Here is a 15,531-nt window from a genome sequence, read left to right as displayed (position 1 = left end):
AACCCCGGTTCCCGGGTCGACCCGTCGGGCCGGGTTTTAAAATTATGGTTTTTAGATCGTTTTGATGTACTAATATTAAAAATATTTTTTAAAAAATAAAAACAATATTATTTTAATACATTTCTAAGCAAAAACACTTTAAATCACAATTTTTACTACAATTCTAAACAGACCCAACTCCTACAATCACATATGATTGTAACACTTCAGCTATTTTACAGGGAACTTTCACATCCATAGTTTTAAAACTTGGCCCGGCAGGTCGACCCGGGACCCGGGGCTGGAACAGGGCCGGGTTGAAGAAAAAATAGGGGAAGGAAAAACCCAGTGTGACCCGGTGGGTTGATCCGGCAAGATCCAGTAAAAAATCCGGTTGCAACCCGTTGACTTTCGGTTTTTTTTTTACTAAAACGACGTCGTTTTGATTTTTTTAAAAATAGAATTGACCAGGCAACCCGGTCAAAACCTGGCCCGGCGGGTCTACCTGGGACCCGGGGCTGGAATAGGGCTGGGTTGAAGAAAAAATAGGGGAAGGAAAAACCCAGTGTGACCCGGTGGGTTGATCCGGCAAGATCCAGTAAAAAATCCGGTTGCAACCTGTTGACTTTTGGTTTTTTTTTACTAAAACGACGTCGTTTTGATTTTTTTAAAAAATAGAATTGACCGGGCAACCCGGTCAAAACCTAGAACCCCAACCTTGAACCGGACGGTTCTAGAAACTATGTTCACATCCACCAATTTTTATAACAATTTGGAAAGAATTTTACAATGACTTAAAATTATAGTTGTTAAATCTAATTTTATTTGGTATGTTAATTAAAACATTAATACTTAAAACTTGATTTAAATCGATCTGATAATATATTGATGAAGTGAAACCGTTGAAAAAATAAAATAAGGAAAAAAATATTTTAATAAATACAATTTATCTAAATTATCCAGTAATTCAGAGATTAACTTGATGACGAAGATTTTTTTATATATATTTAAATCTACAGCTATGTTTGACAGAACAGTTCTAAAGAAAGATGCATGAATTCCAAAAAAGAACCAAACACTAAAAAACAAAATAGAGTTCAAAAAGCGCAGGGAAAGAATGCTAAGGTACTGCGCGCCTATAAAGATTACTGTGCTCCCTCTTAACATTTGCTAGTCACAACCTGTATCCTGTATCTTTGCTGGTCGCTAAAACTGATTTTCCAGTGGTTTATGTAACGATGATCGCAAAGATGAGGCTGTGAATAACCCCCCCCCACCTCTTTTTCTCTCGTGGAAAAGGCAAATATAACAGTCCTCGATCAAGTGCCACGCAGACAATTTTTTAATTAAATGTCATGTTTCAATGATGTTTAGTAGTGTGATAATAATTATTTTAAAAGTATTTTTTACTTAAAAATATATTAAAATACTATTTTTTAAATTTTTAAAAATTAATTTTGATATAGCAATCAAAACGAGCTAAAAATACAAAAAAATAATTTAAAGTAAAGAAAAAATAAAAAAATTAATTTTTTAAAAAACATTTTTAAAATATAAAACAAACTAGTTCTAAATATATAAAAATGATATTTTTTTATTTTTTAAAATTTATTTTTAATACCAACTATTTAAAACCACCTATAAATATTAAAAAAAATTAATTTAAAATAAAAAAAATTAATTTTTAATTTTTTTTTTAAAATATAAAAACAAAACTAGTTGTAAATACACGCTGTAATAAGTCAACATAATTATCTGGCAGGGGAGTCGATCAAGACTGGGATTACAGGTGGCAGGACACAGTCCTTTCCTTGCTCGTCCCACACCTGAAATAGCGGGGATGAAGGTCTTGGGAATTGGAGCGTGGTTGTCACCGAGCCTCCATTGCCTGCTCGCTAGATAATCCGTCCTGTCAGGGTGAGAGGCGACCTGCTACTTGCCGGTTAAGTAATTAAAAATCTCTTTTCACAATAAAATAAAATCTTTTTAACGGCATGCCCGGCAGAGTGTGTGATGGAGGTGGAGTGTTTTTTATTTGTAAATATATTAAAATAATAATATTATTTTTTATTTTAAATTTATTTTTGATATTATTAAATTAAAAAATAATAAAAAATAATTTAAAATTAAATAAATATTAAAAAAAACACGATTAAAACTTCGACACTTCAAAAGCAACCTTCCTATTTTATTAAATAATTTTCATTTAAATTATTAAATAAAAAGTGAAAAGGGAATAAAGAAATCCACTTTCTTTTCTTTTCTTTTCTTTTTTATCATACCTTTCTTAAATCTGAAGTAGCTGGTGTGCAATCAAAACACTGCATTTTTAGGACGAAAATTAACCGTGAAGTAGGATCGCTGTCGAATATGCCTCACGTGGCAACAAAAGAAATATATATAAAAAAAGACAACCATATTTCAATCCACGTGGCTCACATTCATTGGTAACAATGCGTGGTTTAACAACACCAAACTGTTGTCATTTGATCCCCTACTACGTCTAAATAGAGTATAGGACTCGCACCCAGATCCTTCGAGGAAGGGAAAAAAAACACAACACACAAACAAAAATGGCAAAGAAATCCATCACCATGAAACCGATCTTTCAAGAGCAAGATGCTGTTTTCTTAGATGAAGCTAATGATTTCTCTAACTGGGAACTCATTAACGAATCTGATGCGGAAGACTCAGATACTGATTCTTTACAAAGTCTGGAAAATGGCTTTGTTTCTTGGTCTTCACCAAGATCACCGAAGACAAGCCAAGAAATAGTAGCCCAGGACACTCAACAAGACCGAGATGTTGTCTTTCATTTCAACTCTCATGATCATGAAGTTGACGATGACGATGATGACGATGGTGATGTTTATCGTGGGAGGTCTATATTGTTTCCTGCTGCTAGGATTCAGCATGTTGATTTTGATTTTGATGACGAAGAGGATGATGATGATGATGGGTATGGGTTAAATGATGAGCTAGTGCCATGGAATGTGAGTGGGAAGTTAGGGAGGCAAAGGATTAGGAAGTTAGGCAAAAGGGTATTTCCTAAGATGAGTAATTCGAAGAGGAGTCCTTTTCTTCATGTGAAGCCAGGGTGTGTTCATGGAAAGCATGGGTTGGGCTTGAAGGCTTAGCAGAGGAAGAGATTGAAGGTAAAATAGTGGCGGGGGTGGAAAACGATGGGAACTTCGAATTTGGTACTGTGTAAAGAATTGAACTTTGGAGGTGGCTGGTTAGATGTAATTAGTGGAATTTGAGGCTTATTGCCTTTTATTTTTTAACCTAGGTTATGCTGATTGGAAATGACTTGTGTGGATGTTATTATCATTTTAATCCTCATTGATATTAATTTATCTTACAGTGTTGATGAGTTTTATGGCTTATATCTGTGTATGTGTGCGGGTTGAATTGGTTGAGTGCAGGTGGGAGAATTGGGGGAATGGGTGTGGGATAGTAAAGTGCAGATTTCAAATGAACTCATCTAATTGTTTTTATCAAGTTCTCTTTGTATGAATTGTAGTTGTCTTGATGACAATTTTTGTTTTGGGATTAAAATACTAGTGGTGGAGGTTTAATTAAAGAATTGTATAAAAAATTGGATCTTAAAATGGGTTCATGTTGGATCATGATTAGGTTAGATGTTTATTACTGCAGTTGAACTGTGGACGTTGGTGATTTGTTTCTAGACTAATCTATTTTGAAGTTTCTCATTTTTTCTTTAAAAAAAAAAAATTTACTTGCTTATATTTGTCTATTGGTTGTTAACTAATTGTCTAAAGTGGTGTGTGCTGTGCTGTGGTTTCGTGTGATTGATTAATTTTGGGTGTCGGTTGGATGCTTTTGGGGGGCATTTTTTTTTTTCATGTGAGACTTTGAAGTTCAGGCACAAATGAATAGTGGTAAGTCCTAAGGTGGGATCTGTGAAATCGATCTGAGTTTATCAGGTTCTGCTGATTGGATGTGGATGTTATTATCATCTTAATGTTGTTTGATGTTATTCTTAGTGTTCATGATTTTCATGTAGTTTATCCGTGCGTGTGCGTGTATTTGGTTAGAAGTTGGGGAATTTGGATGGATAAGGGTGGGTGTTATTGCAAAGTGGAGCACTTGAGAGAGACCCTCTTAATCATTTTTTTTGTGTGTGGATCGTGGGTGTCGGCAACCTTTTTTTGATATTCAAACACAGCGTTGGAGGTTAAACTGGATAAGGGATCTGATCATGAAATGGATGCTCGGTAGATCTTAATTTGACAGTAGTCAAACGGAGGATGCTTTATCATTTATTTTTAGGTTAATCTACATGGACTCACATTGTGCAGTTAGCACTTTTATTATGATATTTATATTGATTTTCAAGGTGATTTCTGTATCTACTTCGCTGTAAGGTGGATGTTATTTATCACTTTTGGGGAAAACTGTGGTGAAATGACAGTGAGATATTTTGAAGCTGAGGTTTAGATGAACAGTTGCTCGTCTTATGGACTGAATTTCGATTTCTTTGAGATGATTGCTGTTCTGTTGCATAAAATTGTTGTTTTTATTGCTTGATTTCGGGTATGGTTTGCTTGAACTTCTCTCGGAAGCAGGCACTTTTGCACTCACCTCTTTTCAACTGCAATACATGAATCAAAGACGCATTAGGAGTATATTTGTGGTTTGTATTGGCTTTTGATAAATCACAATCTTGTGCAGGATTTGGTTTGCTTACCCTGTTTCTTCGGAGTCTTGAGTTCTAGAGATTAGTCTTGTTCCTTTCATTATCGTCTGTCCTGTTTTCTTCCAGCTTGTTTGACTTGTTCTCACTCACACTGTCCACTCTTCCGCAACCTTGACACATTTTTTTTCCGCGGCCCCTCATCCATGATGAACCGTTGCTATCTTTGTCATTATTCTAATGAAAACCACACAATCTTTTTCTTTGCCATGAACCACTACCATATCTATCATAATCGGGACAAAATGTATCATCTGGCACCAAGTGCCATATCATTTCTATTTCAGCCCCCATTCCACCAATGTTCCATTTTGTCCCTCTTGGCTGTCTGCTTCATTGAGAGAGAGCACTGCTTTTTTTAAATGCCGAATTTAACGAGTAGGGGCCTTTTCAAGTGCTCCAAAAAGGGTTGCTTTCCCTTTCTTTTTGTGTGCTGAATGGGTAGCTTTCATTGGCGAACCTCCACGTCCTTGCTTTCTAGCAATGGAGAGGGCGAAGAAAACTTTCTTTTTGTGAATTATTTGAAGTGCACCCATTTTTTGTGTGCTGAATGGGTAGCTTTCATTGGCAAACCTCCACGTCCTTGCTTTCTAGCGATGGAGAGGGCGAAGGAAACTTTCTTTTTGTGAATTATTTGTAGTGCACCCATTTTTTTCCTTCTGTGCTTTTATCTCTGCTCCAAGGGACCATGTATATGAGCAATAAATCAAGAAAAAGGAAAATACAGTAAACACCGTGTTTTTTCTTGACCCCCTGTTCTTTGTTTATCCCAGTTTGGCGTTCGCTACTGTGGAGTGCGGCGCTTTGTCTTGTTTAAACAGTTCATGAACAGTATTGGACAACTGGTCAACAGTTCACTCAGTAAGGCTATCATAGCTCAGGCATTTGGAACGCGGTCTAGGTGCCCTCCTTTTTAACTGTGAATGTTTCTGCTGACTTGAGCAAAATCAAGTCCCTTCAACTAGTTTGATCTATTGAACTGAACACTTCAATTCTATTTGGAAGCAATGGCTTGAGAGCAATCCTCTTTGAGCTTTTAGCCCACTAGCTTGTCGCCCAGCAAGTTGAATAGGCTCGGCTTAGCTCAAACTGTATCTAGTCTGGAAACGTCAAGGTTCAAGAGTCATTTCGGCATGCAATTATCTATGCTTTTGATCCTTGAACTATAGGGCGAAAAGAAAAACCCTTTGCCCGTCTCACTGAAACATGGCTTTTAGACTCGTGGTTTTTCTTCTACTGTGAGCAAATTTGTCATTAAAAGTTTAGACGGGGAAAGTACTTGTGATGTTTGGCAACGGTGAATGGAATAGAGAGAACGAGAGTGAAAGTATTATTAATATTGTTATTGTAATAAATTATTGTATCGTTCATTAGTCTTCAATTATCTCCCAACTTTTCTTCCACCATCACCATCAAAGCCATCCGTAGCATGGCATTAATTTATTTTTTAAATACATTATTATTATTAGTATTATTATTATTATTATCATCCCACCATTTATTCCCCTTTTCTACTCCAACATCGTATTATTTTTATAGATTTCACTATTGATTAAATTATTTTTTAATTATTATGTATTTTCATTTTAAGAATAACGTATTAAAAAACTTCAATTTTATTTTGATTTCTTGATATTAGTATTTCAAATATAGTATTGGATTTCCTTTAATTAATTCATAATTAAAATAAACAAGAGGGCAAAAAGAGAACCATTAATTATAACTAAAAGGGATCAATGTTTTATTGTAGCGCGAGCTATTATTCACTGTGAGTGAAATCACTGTAGATTGCACTATGTTGCACTATGGATGCATTGTGAGTGCTTTTACTGTGAAGTGTGAGAGCTTTTACTATGGACTGCACTGTTGGTGAATTCCCTCTTGAGGGCGGATAACACAAGCGCCATGGGGCGCTTGGACTGCTTCCTCTTGGCTGCAGTCCAAGCACCAGGTGGCGCTTTGGCTTGGGCACTCACAGGCATGGCCAAAGGCAAGCCTTGGGCCTGGCAGGGCAGGACCCAAAATAGAATTGGGTCTTGGCCGCGGGCAAACCAAGCATCACGTGGTGCTTGGGCAGAACCACCTGACGCTTGGTCTGCTTCCTCTTGGGTGCAGCCCAAGCGCCACGTGGCGTTTAAGTTGCCTCCACTTTTAGTATAATTACAAGTAATGGTATTAAAAATATTATTATTAGTTTTCTTATTATTCTTTTTTTAGTATAATTAATTTTTAGGGTATTAATAGTAAAAATATTATTGTTTGTTTTGTTGATATTTTTTTGTATAATTAATATCAAAAGAATTGTTATATTTTTTCTTAATATAAAAAAATATTATTATTTTTTTATTGTAATTAATAGTGTTGATCTCAAAATTATTATTATTTGTTCTCTTAATATTATTTTTTAGTATCATTAATAGTATTAATCTCTAAAATATTATTATATCTGGTGTTATAAATAATATAATTTTTATAATAATTCATATTATTGTTACTAAAAATATTATTATTTGTATTATAAAATTTTTAGTTTTTTCATTAAAATTTATAAGAGCATAAATATTATTATCATCATTAATAAATTTTAAAAACTACTATTACTTTTTAAAAAACCATGTTGGGACACGTGGCGCTTAGGTTCCCTCCTGAGGGCGAACAGCCCAAGCACCACGTGGTGCTTTGGCTGGTTCCTATTGGCTGCAGTCCAAGCGCCAGGTGGCGCTTTGGCTTGGGCACTCACAGGCATGGCCCAAGGCTAGTCTTGGGTTGGCAAGGCAAGATCTAAAATAGAATTGGATCCTGGCCTCGGGCAGACCAAGCGCCACGTGGTGCTTAGGTAGCACCATCCCAAGCCCTCAGCACAGCGCCACCTGACGCTTGGTTTGCTTCGCTTGGTCTGCTTCCTCCTGGGTGCAGCTTGAGCTGCCTATATTTTTAGTATAATTACAAGTAACGGTATTAAAAATATTATTATTACTTTTCTTATTATTCTTTTTTAGTATATTTAATTTTTAGGGTATTAATAGTAAAAATATTATTGTTTGTTTTGTTGATATTGTTTTTTGTATTAATAAATTTGAAAAAAATTGATATTATTAATAAATTTGAAAAAAAATTATTATTAATATTAAATTTTTTATTTGTGTTATAATTTATTTTTTATTATGATTAAAAGTATTAATATTAAAAATTGTATTATTATTTTTATTTTTCTTATGATTAAGAGTATTAATATTACAAAAAGTATTATTTGTGTTATAATTGTTTTTTTTATTTTTATCATGATTATAAGTATTATTATTAAAAATAGTATTATTTGTGTTGTAATTATTTTTATTTTTATTATCATTAAAAGTCTAGGCGCGTTCATGCTCAACCCGGAATTGGGCCTGGACGCGTCCGCGTCCACGTCCAAACCCAAGTTGGCCTGGACACGTCCATGCGCAACCTTAAGTTGGGCGTGGACACGTCCTCTCCCACACCCAAGGTGGGCGTGGAAGCGTCCACGCCCAACTTGGGGCACCTAGCTACATCCACACCCAAGTTGGGTCTGGCCGCGTCCACTCCCAACCCCAAGTTGGGTCTGGACGGGGCACCCAACCACGCCGATACCCAAGTTGGGTCTGGACGCGTCCACGCCCACACCCAAGTTGGGATTGAACGCGTGCTCACCCACACCCGAGTTGGGCGATGACACGTCCACGCCCAACCCCAGGATGAGCGAGGAGGCGTCCACGCTGAACCTCAAGTTGGGCCTGGACGCGTCCACGCCGAAATGGGGGTTGGGGTTGGACGCGTCGGCGCCCACCCACATGTGTTAATATAATTATATGTGTTATAAATATTTTTTCTCTCTTATAATTCAAAGTATTCAGATAAAAAATAGTATTATTTTTGTTATAAATATTATTATTTTTATTATAACTCAAAATATTGATATAAAAAATATTATTATGTGTTGTAATCATCCTTGAAATTCTTAATATAATTATTTATGTTATAACTGTTATTATTTTTATTATAATTCTAAATATTCATATAAAAATAGTATTATTTATGTTATAAATATTTTTTTTTATTATAATTAATATTATTAATAAAATAATTAATAAATTTGAAAAAAATATTTATTAATATTAAAAAAATATTTTATTATAAAAATTTTATAAAAATAAAAAATAAACCCGTCACAAAGCGCGGGCATCCAGCTAATAACTCTACTACTTTCACTCGCGTGTCATCATATCAACTTTAATAGAGTTTTCTTATTTGAGAAACAATAAATTTTGATTTTGGTGAAATTCGCGAGAGAAATGGCACTGTGAAATAAGGACCGAATTCCAATAAAAATAAATTCTAGAGATTTATCGAAGCTTTATACGGACACGAAACTTTTTGAAAAAACTGAATTGGGTTTGATGCAAGGAAAAGAATTATATGATGAATGAGTTTTTGATACGTGTCCCACCCTCCAAGAGTCAACACAAAATGTTGACTCTAAGAACATTCTCAACATGTATTCTCTAGGTGATGAAAATTCATTGCAATTCAAGGAGATATATAGGGAAATAAACGTGACACATTCTAGAAATCAATTGATGTTTTTCAAATCATATGGTTTAAATTGACAAATCCCGCATGAAACCATGAGGATATCCGCTGCCATTAAACACAACCTTTGCTAGCGAGGACCCATCACGGAAACGCAAGATTGTGATCATAAATGTTCTTGGCTTCTTGCAAGCTTAATTAACAGAGGTCGTTTTTCTTCTCTTTTGATATATAATTGATAAGGCAGCCATCCTCTGACGGGGCGAGTTTGACGCAGGCTCTGAAAGTGATTAGCTTAGGGTAAATACCATAAAGGGAGCCTCTTGACTGGCAATAATTAAACAAAAGCCGTACAGAAAGTACACAAGATAGAGGAGGAGGAGGAGGAGGAAAGACCGTCGCGGTTTAACCTGGTGTGTGCGTGTGTTTGGCTTTGTCACGGCAGCTTGGTCCCTTTTAAGTGCCAGGACGAGTAAGTGATAGCGCTGTCAGTCTGGAGGCACACTTTTTTAAACATCATAGATATTGTTGGGGATACTCAAATATTGAATAATCAAATCCTTACTGTTTTTGCATAATGATATATATGTCTGTAGCCAAGTGCCAAACAAGCTCATATCCATTACAAAAACCATCCCTATCATGGCCACAAAGAGCCAAACTGATCAAGTCATGTGAGACGATGGAGGGTAAAAAACATTTTCTCATAGCCCTTCAAACGAATACCCCACAATCTGGCAGTACTAATTTGTATTCAAAGCATGCATTAGCCAGCCCAGTACTCCAATCAAATCAGGTATAGTTAACTCAATTGTTAAAATGATGAGACAAGTCCCTTCTTTTCTTAATCTGTCTCTTTAATTTATTATTATTTGGTTACATGTTTCTTTATTTATTAATCAGTAGCGGTACTATGCCTATTCTTTATTTGCTACTAGTGCTAGCTCACTGGGTAACGGCTGGGAGAATGAATGGGTTTTGAATACTTGAAGCACTGATGATCGATGGTTTTATGGCGGCTACCATTCATCCTATTTGGTAACTCTTTCATTTATGAGCACTTAATTTACCAAAACAATGATTCTTAAGCATTACTAGTTCGAGTAGTATCTGGAAAAGCTGAAGAATCCTACAATTCTCACGAACTAAGCATGGTCGTGAACAAAAAATAAGAAACCAAATGATTTGACCCCACCAACCCAAAACTACAAACAACACATCCATTACCGCCATCAAAACAAGATCACCTTCCCAAAGAAAATCCCTGTTGAATCAGTCTGGTACTGTAGAAAGGTTGAACAAGGATAAGTAGGAGCTGAAAAGAAGGGAATTCAACAGTGAGGAATGGTGGGGCTTTTCTTTTGTGATGAATAGTGGTGGTGATGATGATGATGATGAGACAAGGAAGTAATTTGGGGGGCTCAAGGTGTCAAGAATGTGGAAACCAAGCTAAGAAAGACTGTGTTTACATGAGATGCAGAACATGCTGTAACAGTAAAGGATTTCAGTGTCAAACACATGTTAAGAGCACTTGGGTTCCCGCTTGTAGACGGCGACAGAGGGCTCAAAATCTTTTGCCTTGTCAACAACAGCAGCTTCAAGGACACAACCCTAAAAGGCCCAGAGAAAATCCCTCAACAGGTACTGTTACAGTTCCTTTAGATCTATTCTGTACTATTTAGATATTGTCAATAAAAAACTCAAGAAAACCATATCACTTGCTTGATATGTATGTGATGAACATAGTAATCCTAGTAGCTATATATGTAGTACTACTCTTCATTCTATTCTACTGTCAAGGGTGTAGCTACGACAAAGAGCATATTGCATATCCATATACATGATTCTCCTTATCTTTCATCACGAAGTTTATCTTTGTTTTAACGATTTGCTTATTTTTAAGAGTTTTAATGGTGTATATTGGGTCTTTTTTAGGTTTAGAAATCGAGAATTTTCCTGCTGAAGTGAACTCAACAGTCACATTTCGTTGCTTTAGAGTGAGCTCCATTGATGAATCAGTTGATCAATTTGCATATCAAACGAGTGTTAATATAGGAGGCCGTGTTTTCAAGGGAATTCTCTACGATCAAGGTCCTCATGAAAGTCGTTATTACTTTGGTGAAAGCTCTTCCAGACAACTTCAAGAGCCTAATCTCCCAAGTGCAGATGCCCTAACTCCTGGCGCTTTAGCTTCAACTTCGGGTGCTGCAGAATCTCTTGCACACCCTTCATATCCATTTCCCCTTACTGCTTCCATGTCCGGTACGCAACTTTTCCTGCACCCAAAATCTTAGGGCTCATCAGTCTTGATTTTTGTAGTTATCAAAAAGAAGGGAATTAAAATGTTAAAAGGATCCCCAACTTTTTTTGTCAATCATAAATTGGATTTTCCTCTCTTCTATATTACCATAAATCGCCACATATTCGTGGTTATGGTTCTTCCTATGAGTATCCATTGAACTAGAAATGAATAACTGGAGATTTTGTTCTTTGTTCAAATCTTAATATATTTATATATATAATTTAATGTTCAATTAGTCTCAAATATTTTAAATGTGGCATGCTCCTGCAGACTGATTTTTCAGTTTGTCTTCTTATTGATTTCCTTGTTGCTTTATTATCTTCTGAGCCCATGTTTAATGTTTCTTCGATCTCCCAAAATTGTTGGTTATGAACTTCGAAGCTACCTTTTCCAGTTTATCCGTTTCTTTGCCGGCCTTAAGCTGGACTGTATCTGCTTCTTTGTGTGTTTAGAGAGAAGCTACGAAGATTTTAGTAATTAAGATAGCTTTTACAGGTTTATATATTAAGATAGCTTTTACAGGTTTATATATTATAGTTGTTTCACCAATGCATGGGCATCAAAGCCAAAATATTCAGCTTGTCATCAGCTTGGAACGTCTGCAAGAAAAAGGAAACACAGTAATGCTTTTCATCAGCTTTTATTGATTTTTTTTTCTTGAATAGGAATTAGAATTACTAACCGCAGAAAGAAGGAAAATGCTTAATATTACGTTGACATGCATAGTCATCATGTCTTGTCGTTGATTCATGTGTCTGATCTTAACAGGATATTGTCTTTGTATGTCACGGTAATATAGATCTTGAGTGAAAAATGCACTTCTAGTTTAGTACTCATTGCATTCTTTTGTTCTCTGGGAGGGGGAGGGGGGAATCAGAATCACACACTCTCACCACAAAGCATAAGCTAAACCCTAAAGTTGGATACTTAATGGTTTAAACCAGAAAAAAAGAAGGAGAGAGATTTGGTAGGCATCTTTGTGAGATTTTGGAGATGATGACTTCATCTGAAAGCGCTACATAAACCTCTTGCTTAGGTAGGTTTTCTAATGTTAGCTGAAGAGACAAACATACTAATTAATAAACAATGGGAAAAGATTGATACTCTCAGTGACACAGCCACTCGAATATATCCCTTGTACTTGGAAATGGAACCATGGTACAAGAGTCGTTGTGGAATGGCTAGGCATTGAGTGAAGATGCTGCGCCTAACTCAGAATTGAAATTTTTAAGTGGATTCTCATTCAGAAAGGTAGAAAAGAAAGTTTTAAAGATCCTTTGCTTGTAAAGATCAAATGACTTCTCGTGGAAGATAGACAACAATTTGGATGGGACAAAAGACACAAGAGTGGTTCAACCAATGATGTTTTTATGTGAATAGATTATGAGTGCGTTTATTAGTTTTATAATGGTTGTTTTCTAGGTTGTTTTTTCTTTGGAAACTATTAAAATAATATTTATTTATTTTTAAAATTTTATTTTTTACATTAATACATCAAAACGATTCAAAAATATTAAGAAAATTAATTAAATTTTAATAAAAAAAACATATTAAAATTCACTCCCATACATCAACCTTTACCCACAGCATGACCTGCATGCCTTGAGAAACCTCACAAGCATCCCCTATGAGAATGTAGTTCTTTAGCCTTTTTTTTTCTTCTCAAATAAGAAAAATCCTATTCATGATGTTCACCTAGAAGATTTATGCACCGATCCTTTACTTTATTAATTAAATAGAAGATGGGACTTCTATTTTATTACTAGTTTGGTAGTGCAAAGATGTAAAGTACTTTTTTTGTTTTGTTAGGCATCATTTTGTGATGGTAATGTGTCTCTGGGGGCAGGAGGCTGTTTCCTGCTGTCTCAAACTGCTCTGAAATTCTTTTCTTTTTCTTAGAGGCAAATCAAATCTCATCAAAAAACGAGACCCTGTGCATGACAAGAGCTCAGAACTAGAACACCATCATCTATATTCTAGTAGAGACAAAGCTAGGGAGCCTCATTTATGAGCTAGCTAGCTAGACTGTTAAGAGTTTCGATGCTTGAACTTGCATCATTCTGGTAATTGTTAATTTTCCCTCAAGACAGTACTATACTCAAATTATTGGTGAAGATCGCCATTGGATGCAAGGAGAACAAGCATGAGAGCACTTGTATTGTTCATGATACTAGATATTAATTAGGTCATTGCAAAACTATAATTATATGTAATAAATAAGAAAGAGAGGAGAAATTAGGGATGTTTTGATGCTTCGGCTTAAATGCTATACAATCTTTCTGATGATAAGCATGAATGCATGCGGTTGATAAGCATGAATTACCAAGATCATGCATGATTGTCTTCTATAGCTATGATTAATTAACAGCAAATCAACTAGTGCTAGAAGCATAAAATTAATCAAAACAAAATTAAATACTGTTTTATTTATATTCTTAAGCATCACAGGAAACCCCTCATATGTTTTTTTTTTTTAGATATATGAATCCAACTATATGTGATTATTTATTTGGATAAAAGTCTAGATGCTCATTCCGGGCTATTATATGCCTATATGTTCCTAAGCTGCATAAATTAACGGGTGCTATTCGATGCCTATGCTTATCAAATTCAATATATATATATTATTTTAGAACTCAATCCTTCACTCAATGTCAGCATTTTATTACCCTATACAGCAACTTTTAGTACTATATATATATATAAAATACTTTTAGTACTATACCCGAGCAGTTAGCTGGTGTGCGTATATATTAAATGGAGAGCCAAAATGTCTCCTGCATGAAAAGATGGTGTTTTTCTATTATTTCTACGTAACTACATGTATTATTGCAGCCATGGCATAATAGACAAGAGAGGTAAGCGGTAGATTTCAATCTTTCTTTGCGGATGAAGTTGCAGGATCACTGAATAACTAGAATGCTTGCAAAACTTGTAAAAAAAAACACGATTGAAATTCACAGATTAAACTGTATTGCGATTTATATATTATTATTTTTCTGGTTCTTGTATTTCGAAGATCATTCAGGTTCTTAATTACTGGCCATGGTAAAGATGGCTTACATCTGGATGTAAATTTGAATGTAACGTATAGTACTGTACATTTCATGGCAGGCAATCTTCAGTTCTGTATCGTGTGTTTAATCTAGTATGGAGATGAATTAATCTGCTAATTAGTTTATGTACCAACGACATCATCTAGGCATCTATAATTTCTTGTCCTAGTTTACTCCTTTCTTGGGTGCAGATTAATACTCTGATTGTCTCTTAATTATATCCAATTATGTGACCAATTCCTCCTGCAAATTAAGCTTATTTGATCCATGTATATTAGAACCAGAAAATCATTGCTAAATATGGCTCTTTCATTGATGAAATTAATCAATCATTCTGTGTTTTGGTCTGTTTTCTCATTTCACACACACACACACGTCTGATGAGCAGCTTCGGCCATGCTGTGGGTCTTGTGGTTATAAAAGCAAGAGCCTGGGATTCAGAAGTCATAGCCTATCCATTGGGCCTCTCATTTTAAGATTTTATTAAGTCCTGTTATTTTTGTTTTTAAAATATTTTTGGTATTTTTAAATTATTTTGATGCGTTAATATAAAAGATAATTTTTTTTAAAAAAAAAAATTATACATTTTCAAATAAAAAGCATTTTAAAAAATAATTATAACTACACTCTCAAACACGCTCTAGAAACAAACTCATCAAGACCAAGATAATCTGGCACTAAAATCACCTCCATTTCCCACGAAATCAACCCAGAAGAAATTCCCGTATCTTCCCTCCATGCCTAAACAGTCTCTAGCTCTGCATCAATGGCTTCCGACTCCTCTTCAGGCGGCCCATCATCACCTGAAGAACTCGCGTCCAGCCCAATCAGCAACACATACTGTTCTCCGGCCACTCGAACCCGGTGCAGACGCCGATACACCATACCGCTCCCTTACAATTACTCCTCCAACCAACCAATCATGC

General features: G+C 35.4%; 2 protein-coding genes across 2 annotated transcripts; both read left to right on the top strand.

The window, feature by feature from the left end:
- The first annotated feature begins 2,464 nt into the window (after nucleotides 1–2,464).
- LOC7470019 (uncharacterized) lies at nucleotides 2,465–3,335 on the top strand. Its single transcript, XM_002306094.4, has one exon. The coding sequence runs from the start codon at nucleotides 2,553–2,555 to the stop codon at nucleotides 3,114–3,116; it is 564 nt and encodes a 187-aa protein (XP_002306130.3). The 5' UTR covers nucleotides 2,465–2,552; the 3' UTR covers nucleotides 3,117–3,335.
- A 6,325-nt stretch (nucleotides 3,336–9,660) lies between these two features.
- Nucleotides 9,661–14,662, top strand: LOC7470018 (protein SHORT INTERNODES). The gene is made up of 2 exons (XM_024599295.2): nucleotides 9,661–10,888; nucleotides 11,183–14,662. The coding sequence occupies exons 1-2, from the start codon at nucleotides 10,630–10,632 to the stop codon at nucleotides 11,539–11,541; spliced, it is 618 nt and encodes a 205-aa protein (XP_024455063.1). The 5' UTR covers nucleotides 9,661–10,629; the 3' UTR covers nucleotides 11,542–14,662.
- The last annotated feature ends 869 nt before the right edge of the window (nucleotides 14,663–15,531 follow it).

The sequence above is a fragment of the Populus trichocarpa genome, chromosome 4 (assembly GCF_000002775.5).
Source record: "Populus trichocarpa isolate Nisqually-1 chromosome 4, P.trichocarpa_v4.1, whole genome shotgun sequence".
In the NCBI taxonomy this organism is placed as follows: domain Eukaryota; kingdom Viridiplantae; phylum Streptophyta; class Magnoliopsida; order Malpighiales; family Salicaceae; genus Populus; species Populus trichocarpa.
Note: the sequence above shows the minus strand (reverse complement) of the source record. Positions and strands in the feature narration are given on the sequence as shown.

What these genes read in the sequence shown, in the direction of transcription:
- LOC7470019 (XM_002306094.4), top strand. Translation starts at nt 2,553, where the DNA reads ATGGCAAAGAAATCCATCACCATGAAACCGATCTTTCAAGAGCAAGAT.
- LOC7470018 (XM_024599295.2), top strand. Translation starts at nt 10,630, where the DNA reads ATGATGATGATGATGAGACAAGGAAGTAATTTGGGGGGCTCAAGGTGT. An exon ending in CAGAGAAAATCCCTCAACAG is followed by an intron (nt 10,889 to 11,182) that starts GTACTGTTACAG and finishes GGTCTTTTTTAG; the next exon opens with GTTTAGAAATCGAGAATTTT.